General features: G+C 43.2%; 1 protein-coding gene across 2 annotated transcripts in view; it reads right to left on the bottom strand.

Annotated features, from left to right (window-relative positions):
* ADAMTS17 (ADAM metallopeptidase with thrombospondin type 1 motif 17) overlaps positions 1-15,693 on the bottom strand; it is a 156,674-nt gene that overhangs the window by 106,038 nt on the left and 34,943 nt on the right. For both annotated transcript variants that reach the window (XM_086849571.1, XM_086849570.1), the window contains exon 7: positions 14,412-14,455. In XM_086849571.1, the coding sequence (XP_086705697.1) occupies positions 14,412-14,455 (44 nt within the window). The remainder of the gene's footprint in view (positions 1-14,411; positions 14,456-15,693) is intronic.

Raw genomic sequence — 15,693 nt, 5'->3', positions numbered from 1 at the left:
TCAGTATTTTAGTATTTTCATTTTCACCTCTGCTGTCTGGTGGAAGAGGCCTGAACTCAAGACTGCATCAGTTGTCCCCTAAGATGCAAATTTCAGGAAATAAATAACTCACCAAAAAAAGAGAGAAAAATATAGCAACTCTTCCATCAGAAGGAAAAGCGCTCAAGGTCTCCCATGCCCCCTTCCCACCACTCTGCCACATGCCTATGTCAGTCTGCCAACACCTGTCCTCAGGATGGATTCCCACCTGCAGGTTACCATCTCCAAAGGAATGGAAAAGCAACCCTGGCACTGCCTGCCATAGCTGCAGCTCTGCAAACTGTGTAAGGTTACAAAACCAGCCTTGGGGCTATTTTCATTTTCCTGTTTTCAGATGAGTTCTGTGAATTCCACTTTTGGACTTGTCAGTTTGTCCCTGCAACTCATCTGATCCAGCTGCTTCAACAGAGGGCCTGAATTCAGAGAGAAGGAAGAAAAATATCAAATCAGAGCTTTTAATGAGACCACTAAACAAAGAAGAACATGGAATTCAGCAGCAGGGATTCTGGAGCCTTTAAATTCCTCACTATCTCCCTTCCAGAATGAAGAGACAAGGTCAGACTTGGCAATAAATCAGAAAAAATATTTGGAGTCTCTGTACCAAACAGCATCTGCTTTAAGAGCAAACAGTCAGGGTCCAGCATTCAGTCCCAGTTTTTCCCTTCCTGTAGTTAGCAAACACTAAGAAATTCATGAAGCTTTGCAAAGAAATCAAAAGTTTCTTTTAACAGTTCCAAGAGGCTAGGCTTTCCCTAGCCATGCCTATCTCACCCTGCTGTGGTGTTGGTCAGGGATGGGTTCATGAGTAAGGATCAGTCCTGCAATGGTTAAACAATGTTGAGTAACATGCAATGAACAATATTTCAGTGTCTGGAGAGTGTCAGCCCAGACTGCTGAAAGTTTTGGAGAAGGTTGAACACCTGTGCTGCTGATGAATGGCATTCTTCCACAGCTCCCCATTAAATATTTTCCATGTTCTTACAGAATGACTCAGCAATCGCTACTCTCAAAACCTGAATGAATCTATACTTTTGAAACATGCTAATATTTAAAGTGCATTTTATTTTTAGCTGTTGAATGCATGTCAAAGCTGTTCTCCTGGCAACATCAGAGCAGCTCAGGTGAGCTGCAGGGAAGGCAGGCCTGCAAATGGGATGATGCACAGTGATCACCTCCAAACAGATGCTTTTCCAAATTGTTCCTGTGATACTTCTCATCTGCAGCTCCCATATCCTGACTTCCAGGGCTGCTGAAGCTCTTGGCTTCTATTTGGCAAGCTGCCAGCCAGCACTGATAAACCTATTTAGAAATTCTTCATTCAGCCCTTCTGTTTTAATTCTTTGCTGAGTGCTGATTTAACCTCGCGGCCTGACTTGACAAGGCTGACAAACCCAAGGGCTGTGCCTGATAAGGTTAATAGGGTTGAGTTACTCTGTTAAGTCAGAACTTGGGTTGAAAAGCTGGTCCCCAGCACCTCCACCCTGGCTGATACCTCTGCTGCTAGGGGTGGGGAGTGAAAATGACCATGGCAGTGCCATGGCTCTGCTCCTCTACCAATAGGCATCACATTTGTTCTGGCAGAGCATGACAGCATGGTGGAAAGGGAGGTGAGAATAAATAAAAAATCCCTAAACTTACTGCAGAATTAATGGCTTGATTTCCTAGAGATTACCACTGCCATTTGGGGTCCTGATGTAAACACGGATGATGCAATCTTTCCCTTGCTGGCAGCATCAGGGGGAGACAGCTCCTTCCTCTACTTAGTTTCCTAATTTTCAGAAAACTTCTGGAAGCCTAATATTTCTGAGCTCCATATCCTCAAATTTTATTCCAATTGGCCAATGGATTATATAAAAGTATTAGAGAACAACCATCACTGGGGGAAACAGACGAGCACAAAGCACACACAGGTCATAGCCACACTCACCAAACCAGGTTAAAATATTTGAGTTACTGCTAACCCAAAGGACCTCTCCTCTGGGTTCCCAAACAGAGCTGTCCATCCTGGCTTCCACTCCCCAGGAAGGGAATAACCCACAGAGAAGTTTATGCAGACACAAATACATCACAGCATCAGCCTGACTGAAGAGAAGCAATGGCTAATTTCAGAGGTAACATGGCTGGAGATATTTTTAATATGTCCTGAATCTAGTTTATTAAGTACATCTTTCTCTACATTCCTCAAAAATAAAATGTCACCTTTAAAGCCACACCAGCTACAGAGAAATTCTCACTCTGAAAGAGACCAGCCTGAGCTTTTCTCACACTTAATAAAAAGAAATCTCTCATGTTCAAACTTGAGCTCCAGTGAAAGAAAACACAAATTTGGATGAATACCACTGAGCTCCTTGCAATGACTGACAGCAGCCAGAGAGTCCCTGGTGCCTCACAGACACAAGTCAAGGCACAGTCCCAGTCCTGGGGCCTTTATGGACTGAATTCAGAAGTGACAGCCCGGCGCTAAAGAAAAGAAGGTTGACAGTGATGGCACTAAAGAAAATTGTCACGGGATCCTGCAGGAGCCAGGGGACATTTCCATGCACGTTGTGCTCATGTTACTGCTCCAGGGCTTTGTGCTGAAGTTCTCCCAACAGGGAGAGAACTGCCTCTTCTAGTCCCACGTGTTTCTAAATAAAAAACCCCAAGGAAATGCAGGGGCTCCTCAATACCTGCTTGAGTGACACTTCCAGTTCTGAGCTAAATCCCTGTGTCCCTGAGAATTGTGTCCTGAGTGTGCAGCACAGTTTGCAGGGTCTCCTCAGCTGTCAAACCTCACTCAGGACTCCTGGAGGGAATTTGCAGCAGGAACAGCTGCACTTCCCAGCTACGTAGGTTTGGTATTTTTGAACCAGCCTGCCTGGGAGCCCAGTGGCAGTGGCCTCCTGGAAGCTGCCATATATTGAGAAGCATTTCCCAACAAAGCCACCTGATTAATGATAACATAATCAGCTTCACAGCATCCCCACAGAACAAGCTGGATGTCTATTACATCCACTCTAACAGGACCAGCTACCAAAACCAGGATAGGCTGGGTCAAAGTCTCACTGGAACCAACAAATTATAACTCCTGGCTTTGGAAAAAGGTGCATTAAATCATTTCCTGGCTTCCTTTACTCAGTTTCCCAACCCCAGAAGTTTGACCTTTGTCTTTTTTTCTTAAGTGTAAAGCCAGGAAGCTTTATTTACCTCCATGTTCAGATCATGCTGTGGCTCACAGACACCAGTGCATGGGTGGGTGTCCTGCACCTCTGTAAACCCATCAGTGCATTGAACAAAATCCTGGCTACAGCAGTCAAGAGCTGGCATTCTTCATCGTGGAAAAGGCCAAATGGTCTCAGAATCCAGACCTTTGCTCTGAGGCAGGAGCACCACACCCTTCCCACAGAGACATCCCAGAGAATGCCAACCCGGGAGGGCTGTGCTAGGAACCTCTGCCCCTCACTTGGCTCCACAGAGGGAGAAGGGAAATGGGAAGATCCAAGTGAGACAGATAACCCATGGAAAGAAGACTGGGGCAGATCAGAGAACATCATGGAAGAGGGAATAAAATACCAGGAGGAAGAACATGAAACTGAAACATAATTACTGTACTCTGGTGAGATAACAGACTGCTGAAACTACGAAGTTTAGAACTTCAGTAGCCCTTAAGCAACACTTTTGTGTTGCAGGATCCCAGGATCCCCACAGGAAAGCATCTCTATTCAGGTGCTGTTGAAGTATGTGGTACCGAAGGTCAGGCAGCAATCACAGGGAAAACCATCTGGAAGGACAGAGCAGCTCCAGGGAATAGTGCTGCCTCTCTGAAGTCAACAGACACTTGGAAGAGACATTAAGGGGATTAGAAGGAGCACCAATACTTCCCCAGGAGCCAGGACAGGCCAAGAGAACAGGAATTTCATCCACTCTTGGACCCAGACAAGAACAAGCTGGAGACAACATTTGATCTCTGACTGACAGAGCCAGAAAAACAAACTAACTGGAGCACACAAGATAAGAGAGATGAGTGTACAGGTTTCTTAAACAGATATAAAGTATAGATTCTAAATAGAAATCTAACTTCATTCTTCTACTTTCCTGTAATTTCAAGAACGACAAAGTCTGATTAAACTGGTGGACTTGTTTTCAATAAATAAAAACATCCACACAGAGTTTCCTAACTCACTGGCCAGTTTTCTTATAAATAACTGCAGTGTTTACACTGTTTGTCTGCTACAGCACAAATATTGCTGTACATGCTGGAGCTTGATGGATGATATTACTAAAACCAACAAGTAGATCCTCAGCAGAACATTTATGTGTACCCAGCAGCCCAGTTATGGCCAGGCAGAGCCTCAGTGCAAACAGCTCAGGCAAAGCAGCCACACAGAAATGTATGACACAACCACACAAAACCAACAAATGCCTTCAACCTGCTGACTGCTCATGACTACCAACAAAGTAGGAAAACAAGGCTAATTCCGAGCTAAGCAAACACAGAAATCCTTCACATTCTACAAATCATGCTGAAAGAGTACAGGAGGAGAAAGATATTTGATGGGTTGACTCTATGGGTTTCACTATTATTATTCTGGTAAATTCAATGTGTTTCTATCAGCTGATCTAGAAGGTAAAAAGACTTGTCAAGCTAATCCAGGCAAAACTCTTGCAGATTATAGGATTCTGAACCTGAAATTTAAAATTTAAAAACTTATGTCCAAATAAAATTCCAAGGAAATCCATTTCTGTTCAAGGGACATTTTATATACAAATACACACACACATATGTATATACACCTGTCAGTGATAATTTCACTACCTATAGTCACTTTCCTATCTAAACCAGCTAGGACTTGATAAAGAAACCCCAGTATTTTCTACAAGGAATATCTGGTCAAATCTGTATGTGTAAAATTCAAAATATTCTGCCATGCATTTAGAGACAGTAATTTATTTCCAGAATGTGTCTGTGCATTCTTGGGTCAGCTCAAAATTTCATCACCTTCCCCACAGCACCTGCCATTAATATTTCCAGCCATGGAATGAGCTTGTAGTGGATCACAGCTGGCTGGAGCACACTCCCTACTGCATTTTCAGCACACTGATAAACACAGGGAAGATTTTCAGTGCTGGAAAATACTGTTAGATACCAAATTCCTATTTGCATTATGTGGAGCACAACCCCAGCTGAAATGCTTGGAGCTTGTGCTGAGGCAGTGGGAGAATTGTTAAATAAAACCCAACAACATTCCAAGGATTTAAAGTGACTTTCAGTCTACTGAGTGTACTTGGTGTAGCAAAATCCTGCCAGGACCAGACACGCTGCAAAATGGGCTAGGTATAATAACAGGTCATGTTACCAGATGATTAACCAGAGCTGGGAAAAAAACAATTCAAATAAACAAAAAAATCAGCACAGATCAAACTCTTTTCTTGGGGAAGGGGAGGGAAAATTTTATGCACACTTCCCAGTGTGATTTCCTTGGTTATCACCAGTAAAATCTCATCACTATGTTATTTAAAACTCGCTCTCACAATTGCATTTCGCCTTGGCAGCTGCAAAACAAAAGAAATGTAGAAGTACAGTAGGCAACTGTCCTTCATTTCCTTCCTTTACTCTTACATATCCTGTGTGCAACTGGAATGCTTCTATTTGATTATCCAGTGGAGCAAATGCTACAATGAATGCAATCATGCCTTATTACCCTACATGTCTGCAGCCTATTGCACAGCTATGTACAGATGTTTTTACACAAGCTTGGTTTTCTAGCTACAGGGTCTATAAAACAATAGGAACTATCTGAAATGTTTTCAAGCCAGCAAAGGATAAAGGCACTGTAAAGCAGTCAACTGGATAAAAGCCATCTATGTCTGACAGGAGAAGAAAAACCTCTGAGGTTTCTCGATTATAAACACGTCAGCTTTCTGAAAGTGCTGCAGTCTGCAGCAAACTGACCAGGAATGTGTAAACAGAGGGGAAAATAAGGACCCAGGCAGTGGAAAGAAGGAACACAAACCTCTGGCCTGTTGAAGAGCTTAATTACTATTTTACTGATCTGAAGAACTGGCTGGTGCCCAAGGAAGTGCCTCTGGTAGCCTTAGCTGGGAGCTGGACTGAGACTCAGCCCCAGCCTGCTCTGTCCTTGGGCTTGTGCCTCCCCATCTCTAGGCTTCACCAGCACCATGGGGATCACAGTTCTGATCTCTTTGGTACAGAGCTTTGCATTTTACTAAGGAAAGGCCCTGTTTACAATTTCATTTCCTTCTCCTCTCAATATATTCTTTTTTTCCCAATAAAATACAGTGCAAAAACCTCCTCAATGTGCTGTTTTAATGGTCTTGTCAGGGAGGCACGAGGAATTAACGGGTAAGGCACAGGGTTGGAAATTGGGATGTGCAAAATCATTCCATGATCTTGGATGAGAACCAGTGTGAAACCATTTTTATGAGCCCCATTTTCCCCTGTCCACCAGGACAGAAGCATATCATAGCAGAAAATCCTGCTTTCTGCTGCAGAGAGCCTGGGGTTGGCATTCCCAGCCCAGAGGGGTTATTTATAGAGCACTGACAGCAGGTCTGACACTGTGGAAAACAAACACTATTTATCTTTCCACAACCTTTTCATAACAAAAGGGGAAGCAAGAAGCAGGGTGAGCTATGAAAGCAGAATTGATGATTTTATTTGTTTATGATCATTCTGCTGAGAACCCCCCAGAGAAACAAACCCTCAGCAAAGGGAAGTGATGGAGCTGCGGAGTGAAGCAGTGCAGCAAGCATGGAAAATCTCCATTTACATGGATGAGGCAAGAGACAAGAGCAGAAACACTACAAACCCCAAAAGACACTAATGGTCTGTCCACAGACCAAATATAATGAGCTTGTTCTGCTCATGTCTGCCTCAAAGGCTTCTCAGCCTCACACACACAGTAGCCAGGAGCAGTTCCAGAGCTTTTCCTGACAGTTGTTTGGCAGTGTGGGCTTAGCTGGACATCAATTAGGCTCCAGCTTCTCTGTTTGCAAACACAATGACCCCTTTCCGAGATAAACAGCAGAGATTGCTTTAAATCATCATTAAATGCTGCTTAGCCATAAGCTAAGCCTTGGGTCTCAAGCAGTATCCCACAAATCATCTCTAATTTAGAAAATAATTGAGGCAACAAAAGATGTCTAGGAACGAAAACTATAATTCAGAAGTTCTAGCATAGTACATTCAGGAGAACCAAAACACTAAGACATGCCTGTCATACAAAATGAAATATTAAAATATTATATTTCTGATTGTTTTTTCTTCATGCCAGCATGCAAATGTACTGAATTGCTTCTGAAGGACACTATCCTGTAAATGCACTGGGAATTGTTAGTTCAAACAGTCATAACAAGTCTTCTTCCCCCAGAGTGATTGCATGTCAAAGCCCCAGACTTAGCAAGAGGGTGAGGGATAAAAAGATGGGGTGAGGAACATCACATGCAAGTATCTGCCCTTTAAGCTATAAGACCAAAATTCCCAGGTGCTTTGTGTACATGTCTATATAATTTCACAGACAGAAATGGCCCTGGAGTGGAATGCAGGACGTGTTTGCACCTGCACCAGTCTAGCTGCACAATGATTTAGCACATCAAGTGATTTATGAGATGGAGTTGAAATCAAAGAATAAAGCCACAGTATCAGAAAAAATATCAACAAAGTCATGGCAAATATTTTCCCTCATGACTTGCTCCTTTCAATAAAGGCAGCAGAAAGAAGCTCAGTTACCCACCAGTTACACACTAGGCCAGGGGTTTGGGCTGGAGTCCTGGGTTCTTAAGGGGAAACAACCATAATTCTGGTAGCCACTGAATTTTTTGAAGAAAGCCAGGCTGGATGGGACTGGAACAACCTGGTCTAGTGGAAAATGTCCCATGGCAGAAGGCTGGAATGAGCTGGGCTTTAATGGTCCCAAATCATTCTAGAATTCTATGATAATTATATCAAGATGCATTTCATTCAAACAGTGATCAGCACCACCCTGTAATAATGCTGAGTTGTGATGGCCTGGAGAATATTTACTCAATAATATGTTGCCTGGTAAAGTACTATGGGTCCTTTCCACAGCATTTTAGACAGTTGCTCACTTGCATTTATTGAAACACATCCCAATGAACCATTAATAAAACCATGGGAGAAGACAAAGCTTTCAAGCCAAAATCAGCTTAAACATCCAGCACCAACTTTGGGGTGAGCTACAACAAAGACAAAAGTTCTGTCAAAGTCTAAATGTCAGGAGGGAGCAATCAACAAGAAAAGCAAGATTTAGTATGAGCAGAGACATGCTAACAAACTAAAGCAGGGTGGGAAATTGATGGGTAGATTTTGGACACGCTGCCCTACATCTGACAACGACTATGAACATATTTCAGAAATCAGCTTAAATATCTATGAGCATTAATTACCAATAGCAGCTTGATGGAGGACATGAAAGGCCAGGTACAGAGCAGGAAGTGTGTTATTCCTCCCTGCTGACAGTGTTTAGTTCCAGCTCCCTGAGAACAAGCTTCAAACACACACCACGCTGCAAGGCCACTGTTTTATCTGCTGGGATGGGTGAGCATGACAGACAGATAAATAATGGGAAAATAAAAAGGCCTGAAGCACATTTTGGGGCTGCAAAAGGAGAATGATGTATTGAGGAGAACTAATGAGGAACTGCTGGAGGTTTATGAAGACTGAAGTGGAGTAAACGTAGGGAAATTCCGTGACCTCGGTGGGCATGTCCCACAGTCTGAGTGATGGAAAACAGACCCTCCAGGGCCTCTGGGAACAGCAGCCTCTGGCTGTCCAGGCCCAGCTGAACAAAGACAACACAAAGGAACAAAACTGAGCAAGAGCTCCTACGAGCTCTGAACTAACCCCAAAGAGGAATAGGGAAAAAGGAAAGGGAAGGGAGTTAATCATGAGAGCAACTGAGGGTCTGTGAGACCTCAGAGCTGGGAACTGGAAATAGATGGAAGAGGGAAAAATGACAAACATACAGAAAACCTCTAAGTAATCCTCTCCCCACTAAACACTTGAATTTGTTTTAATTACCCAAGTTATTTCCTTCACCAAAGACATGAAACAAAGAGAAATTTTAAAAAGCTGAGATAGCTGTGAGTCGATAGCACTCAACCAGATTGATAAAATCCCAAAGAGAAGAGCGATCAACCACTTACTTTCTACAAAAACTCCTTGCAGCAGGACAATATGAGCTTCCAACTAAGAACAGCACCTTTTTCAGCCAAGGAAATCAAGAATCCACCAGTGCCCTCAGTACACAGAATGAATAAAGACAAACCTAAACAAGACTACTGGGATGCAAAACAAACCCAAAGGCAAATAAAATTCAAATGCTCTACTTTCCTTAACAATAAAACCAGAATGTAAGATGGTATCAGGAGGGTTGTTTGTCTCAGTCAACATCAAAGAACAGGACCAGAATCCTGACCCAAATGAAGCCACCACCAAGATTCTGAGTCTGGTGTAAGCAGGATTTTCCTTTGGTCTTTAGTACCCAGTGAGGCAGCCTGGCAAAAGTCATGTCCCCAAAACAAGAAAAGAAAAAGCACATACAGGACACTGAATCAGGCAGAGCAAGGGTTATAGCAGCAGGAATTCCCAAATACCTGAGTGGATGTGCTTGTCCCAGGGCTCTACTGAGATTTATGCAATCTCATATTACACTTGCTTGGCACATTCATTTTTAGTGGGAATTTGGAAGAGGAGGGATTGCTAGCTGGTGAAAAGAAGCTGGAAGGCTGTGGTGGGTAGGGTGGGGCCTGGGAGATGGTAGAGATGAATATACCCAATAGCACAGTTCAGCACCATCTGGGTTGTGCAGCATTTATTCCCTAGCAACCAAAAGGCAAGGGGAAAACTCTCCCACTGCACTGGACCACAGCTCCCTATGGTTTCCTAAAGCCAACAGCCTGACTCCACTGCCCTGCAGAGCCACAAGTGACAGAAATTTGCAGTGCTATGAAGTCCCTTTCTTTCCCAAACACAAACTCAATGGTGTTTCTTTAAGAGACATTTGAACCTCCAGAAGGTTCATTTTAATGTATTAAGCTGTGTTTGGGTATGGTTTGAAGGACAGTCCCAGCAAGGCTTTTGCTAAAGCCAGGCACTGCTGCTCTAATGAATTGTTTTAAGCAGCAGGTATTTCTATTTATTCTGGCATCAAATAAAAACCCGCCCTGGAATATACAGAAACATTCAACATGAACCACTATGGAAAATGTTTTTAATGTGAGAATTCCTTTTCCACTCAGAGAAAACCAGCTAGTCTTTTCCCTTTCCTTGGGGATGAATTCTCTGTTGTGACACTGGCAAGGCACTGGAATCAATATGACACAGGGAAGAAGATTTAAATGAACAGTACAGGCACTATGACCAGAATTGTCTCCTGCTGTGGACAGGTCAGCCAGAGGTGGCAAATCACCAAAGAAAAGGTAAAAATGTGCAGTGTTTTGAGGTGTTTTACATGGAATAAAAAAGCCTACTTGGAGACACAGACCACAGATCCTCTTTTGCCAAACCTGGGCATATTTTGAAACACTTTATTGCGATAAACAGCCAGGAGATGGGAATGTTTTTCTCCAAACACTGATTCACTTGTGGAAAGAGCCTGGAAAACTGTGTTTCTCAATCACCTCCACTCTGTGCTTGGTTTCCTCCAGGCAGCTATTCCTCCAGCTCAGCCTGCCCCCCTGCAGTACACACACTTACTCTGCTTTCTTTTCCCCGACATCAAGCCACAGAGGAGCACATGTGACTGCAGCAGAGGTAAAGTCATTTTTAACCAGGGCAATTTAAGGATATTTAAGACACATTCTCATTTTCCATTTCCCAATTCCACACTGCCCCCAATTTTATTATTAGCTGAATACAGGGAAGCTTCAGCTTGGATGTGGGGTAACATGTACACTGAGGAATGAAGGCCAAGCTTTGCCTTGAAATATGCAGGATCATTCCTAACTAACCGTAAAGCTGCTTATTTGGCACTGGCAGTGGAAATATTGAACGAAAGGGGCATTCTCAATCTGCTTATGTCACAGAAAGGTTGGATTCTGACAGTGTGCAAGGCTCCAAGCTGCAGCCTGATATTAATAGCAAGACATTAAACTCGCAATTTGGCTGGCTCGGAGGCAGCTCCGTTGGAGCAGAGATTTTTCTGCAGGAAACGGCAGCTCTGGTTGGAGTCACAGCACGAGGGATGAGCCCAAAGCAGACTCAGGAATTTTGACTGGTGTGTGACGAGGCTGTGTCACACAAAGAGAACCTTCCTGCTCAAACTGAGGAGTGTATCCCACCACAGAGGCTGTTGGAACACAACTGTTCCACAAAGGAATATTGTTTTCCTTCTGTCCACCTCCTTTGGAATCCATCCATTCCCAGGCCTAACTTACCCAAGCAAGTGGGACAATGAGCATTAACAAACTGTTTCTCACACAAACATGGTTCTGTTCCATGGTGCAGACAGTGGGGTATCACCTCACCAAGACACACCTACACATTTTCCCCATTTTTGAGCTTGTTTTTGCCATTATGTAACCCTCCACACTACCCTGGCAGCTGGGCCAAGAAAATTTGAACCAAGTCCCCAGAGCAACTGGTTTCAGCGAAGGGCCTCTGCCAGAATACAAATACAAACCTCCTGTTGCTGTTTTCTTGCTGTGTCTGCATGGCAAGCAAAGATTCCAGACAGGTTTTTCAATATGGATCTTACAGAGCACAAATGAACACCTCTTATGAGCCATTTAAAGTTTGTAATCCCACTTCCCAACAGCTAGGCCTCAAGGCTTCTACCAGTTAAGTTTTGCTTCCTTATTTCTCACAATGTAAAGAAAATCAAGAATATTTGTCACTGAAAATAACATTACCTACAACACTCTGATTTCAGGACATGTAATCCAACAAATTCCTTAGAATCTCTTGAACATGACGAAGCAACATTAGATTCTGGACTTGTACTGCATCACACCCCCAAGAACCCCACACTTTCTCTTCACAGACCTCCCTAAGCCATGCAATCTCCTGTAGCTTTGCACTCAAAATCCTCATTTCACAGAGGTAGACAGAAGCATTCAGAATTCAAGTCACTTGCCAAATGTCACACAATGAGTCAGTGCCAGAGCTGGGAATAGAAATCAGGAGTCTAAGAGTTCAGATTCTCTGCCTTATATAGAGCAGCAGCCCCAGTCTCCTGGCTTAGGAGAGCGGCTGCTCGCTGCATTTACAGGATGGCAGCATTGGCATTGCAAGGGCCAACCTCAGCCATAAGGGTGTAAAAACACACATGCATCTGCTGAGAACACATCCTTCATCTGTTCAGGTGTAAAGCAAGAAATAAAAGCAAGTTGCTGTTGTAGAGAACTTTGGGGAGTGCAACAACCTCAGCATAACCATTAAGACCAAACACGATGTCACTCACTTCTTGCTTCCACAGGCAGTGCTGCTGATTTGGAGAGGAATATCTGGGAGCCGCAGTGAGAAATGGGAATCTGGCAACAGCAGAAATGGTTGAAACACCAAGATAAACCTTCCTAAGCCAGTATGGAGGATCAGTGGGCATCTGCCTGTCTCAATTTTTGCACTCACATTAAGCCCAAGTCAAAACCATGCCACAGTGCTGCTCATATCACCCAGGTATGAGCACATGGCATGGAATCTGCCTATTAAAAACCTATTTATTTACAACTGACACCTGCTTTTTCCAACCCTAACAAAGGAGGAAAAGTGGAGAATTTTTTTGAATGGTTAAAATTACCGACACTAATCACTGTCTCAAACCAGCTGCATGTCACAAAAGAATATTCATTGATTTATTCTTCCTCTGCCATGAAAAAGTGCAGATGGCACAACAAGGCCAAATGGGGCACAGAAGATACATAAGTGAAGATTTAAATGCTTTGCTGCCACATAATCAAACTGTCAGAGGAGAAGGTAGGAAAAGCAGGATTGAAGAGAGCAAAGAGGCTTTACTGGTTTTGTCCCAGGAATATTCACCTAAATATTTTGGAAAACTATGCTTGAAAGAGCAAGGGAGTTTAATCTTCTTTGCTGTGATCTTCTGCTTTCTCCACTGCAGCCACAGCCTACAGCAAGCTGCAGTACAAGAAATGACTTGGGTATTGTAAGAACAGAAGAGAAGTCATAAAAATATTTCCTTAGTCATGCTGTCTCTGGTAATAAAATTCCCTGAATAGAGATCTTCAACAATACTATCTTTAAATGTGGAAAGAGCTCTGACTCTAGTCAGCATGTGTCTTCCATCAGTTTCTCTCTCTCTTTTTTTATTTTTAACTTCTTTATTGTATCTTACCACAGCCACCAGGTACAGGCACAAAGTGTAAAAATCCTCCTCACTGGAAGTGTGTTTTCCACTGGACACAGAATAAACACATTGTGAGGGATTCCAAATGGAAAAAACTTGGACACAGAGGCCAGTCCTTGCTCATGTGTATGTATCCTCCAGCTCTGTATTTCTTCCTTTCACCAGATCCCCACACCAGGCAGGGAAGGAGCTGTGTTCCAAGGTGTGCCTTCCACAAGGACTCCTGCTGAAGGCACTTCCCTCCCTGCTCTGCATCACCCACTGTCCATAACCCCTGCAAGTGTCTCCCTGAACACTGGAGTGTAAGAACAGCTGAAAATTAGGATTCACTCCAAGTTTACACAGAATAGAGGCTAAGGGGCCACCTGACTTTCAGGCAAGTCTAAAAAAATTCATGCCATCATGCCAGAGAGGATGTCGAGCTGTGCCTCCAAACACTGCTGCCACTGTGGGGATTAAAAAAAAAACCAACCCAGGAGAACACTGAAGGTTACTGCTACCTGAGTGAAATAAATAAACAAAGTATTTAATGTGTAGGATGTAAGGACCCTGTGTATGCAGGCTTTGGATACAAGCAAAGGCAGTTAGGAAGTAGGAGGAGCAGGAGGCTGAAAAGATGATTTAACTTGGCATTCCTACAATGAGGTATTCTTCTCCAGTGTCTGAGTGCCAGCTTGATCTGGGAATGTCACACAGGTTCTTACAATGGGAAATACACTCCTTAGTTAGCAAATTCTTGTTTGAGGCGAGAGAGAACTAAAAGGAACATTATACAGACACACCAAGAGGCCATTTCTTCTGCATCCACTCCAAAGAAGCAAAAATACTTAAGAATAACTCATGAACCCAGAGACCTCCAGGGCTTAGAAGGGGTTAAAATTTAATGGCTTATTTATAGCTCATACCCTGCTCAGCTAATCCATATTTGCATCACAGAAGTACACAGAACAGCAAAACCAACATTACAGCAAACCAAAGATTGCCCAGAACACTGCTCTTAGCACAGAGGTGGCTATCAAAATACCCTCCCTTAATTCTTGGACTTACCCACAGTGTCACAAGGCTCGTCTTTGTGCACGCAGAAATCTGTCCTAGAAAGAAAAACAGAACAGAAGTGAAATGTATCCTGGGCCTCCAGACTAGGAAAAAGCAGTGGTGCATGACTCACATATCATGGGTGTTGAGGTCTGGGGATTTTGTAAGGCTGCTGTGCAGTCTACACGATAACAACACAGATAGCAGCCCTGATTGCTACTGAGATTTCAGGCAATTATGAGAATCAGCCCCATGTACCACAGTCCAGTTTAACAGACTTAAGATTCAGCACCTAAAAGAGCCCTGCCTCAGTCTGTGATGTCACACTTATTCCACAACTGGATTAAAACTGAAGCTCTTTCCACAAGAGAATTGTAACAAGAACAAGCAGACACCCTGTGGTGCACCCTAAAAGATAGTGGCAGTAGGAGATGTGTGGGGCACAGCCCAAAGGCACAGAACTAATAATATGTACCCAGAAATTCCCAACTCTTCATTAGAATAGAAAAGAACATGAAGAAAGCACGACTAAACAGAGAAAGACAGATTGTTGACATGGAAGAAGAAAGAGAATTTCAGGATTTTCCTGGTAATGGGCAAATTAGCTTCAGCTAAATTTATTATTTGCCATGTTATGGCTTGAATCCAACAGAGAGATGTTCAAGAGACTCCATTTGGTTCCCCACATCTCATCAAAGCAGGAGAAGATACTAGAGATGCCAGTGGCACCCATAAATCAACAAGGGATCCATGGAGCTGTATTAAACAGAAACAGAATAAAAGCCTTGAAGCTCACCATCAAAGCACTGACACATCATGTGAGATGATTTTGTACATGAGATTCCTCATGACAGAAAAACAAGTGTGTGGGGGGAAGTGCTTTATAACCAAATTAACAGCTTGAATACATTTCAACAAGCACTTAAACCAAAGTTTTAGGAGCTCTCTTCACCGGGGCTGCTTTGCAGTGCAATCCACAATGAAGAGGAGCTGCAGAGAAACATCAAATGTGCTAAAATATTTCAGAAGTTCCTTAACCCAAGGGAAGCTGAGGAACTGTAGTCTCTATCACCATGGCTTTCCTCACCCTGGGAGGAGGCAAGAGAATCCTATTAGTGCATTTGGAGTGTGCCATTCGAAATGCCTGAGTCCCCATGGGATTTGGGGTTTAAGAGTTTGGCAGGAGGAAGATCAAAAATACTTTGAGAAAGATAAATACTTAGAAAAAGAAAATACTTAAGAGAAATATAAAAATAGATAAAAAGTGCTCTTTCCGTGAAGAAAGTTATGAAAC

This window comes from Cyanistes caeruleus, chromosome 13 (genome assembly GCF_971803275.1).
Source record: "Cyanistes caeruleus chromosome 13, bCyaCae1.hap1.1, whole genome shotgun sequence".
NCBI lineage: Eukaryota > Metazoa > Chordata > Aves > Passeriformes > Paridae > Cyanistes > Cyanistes caeruleus.
This window is presented reverse-complemented; position numbering and strand designations above follow the sequence as displayed.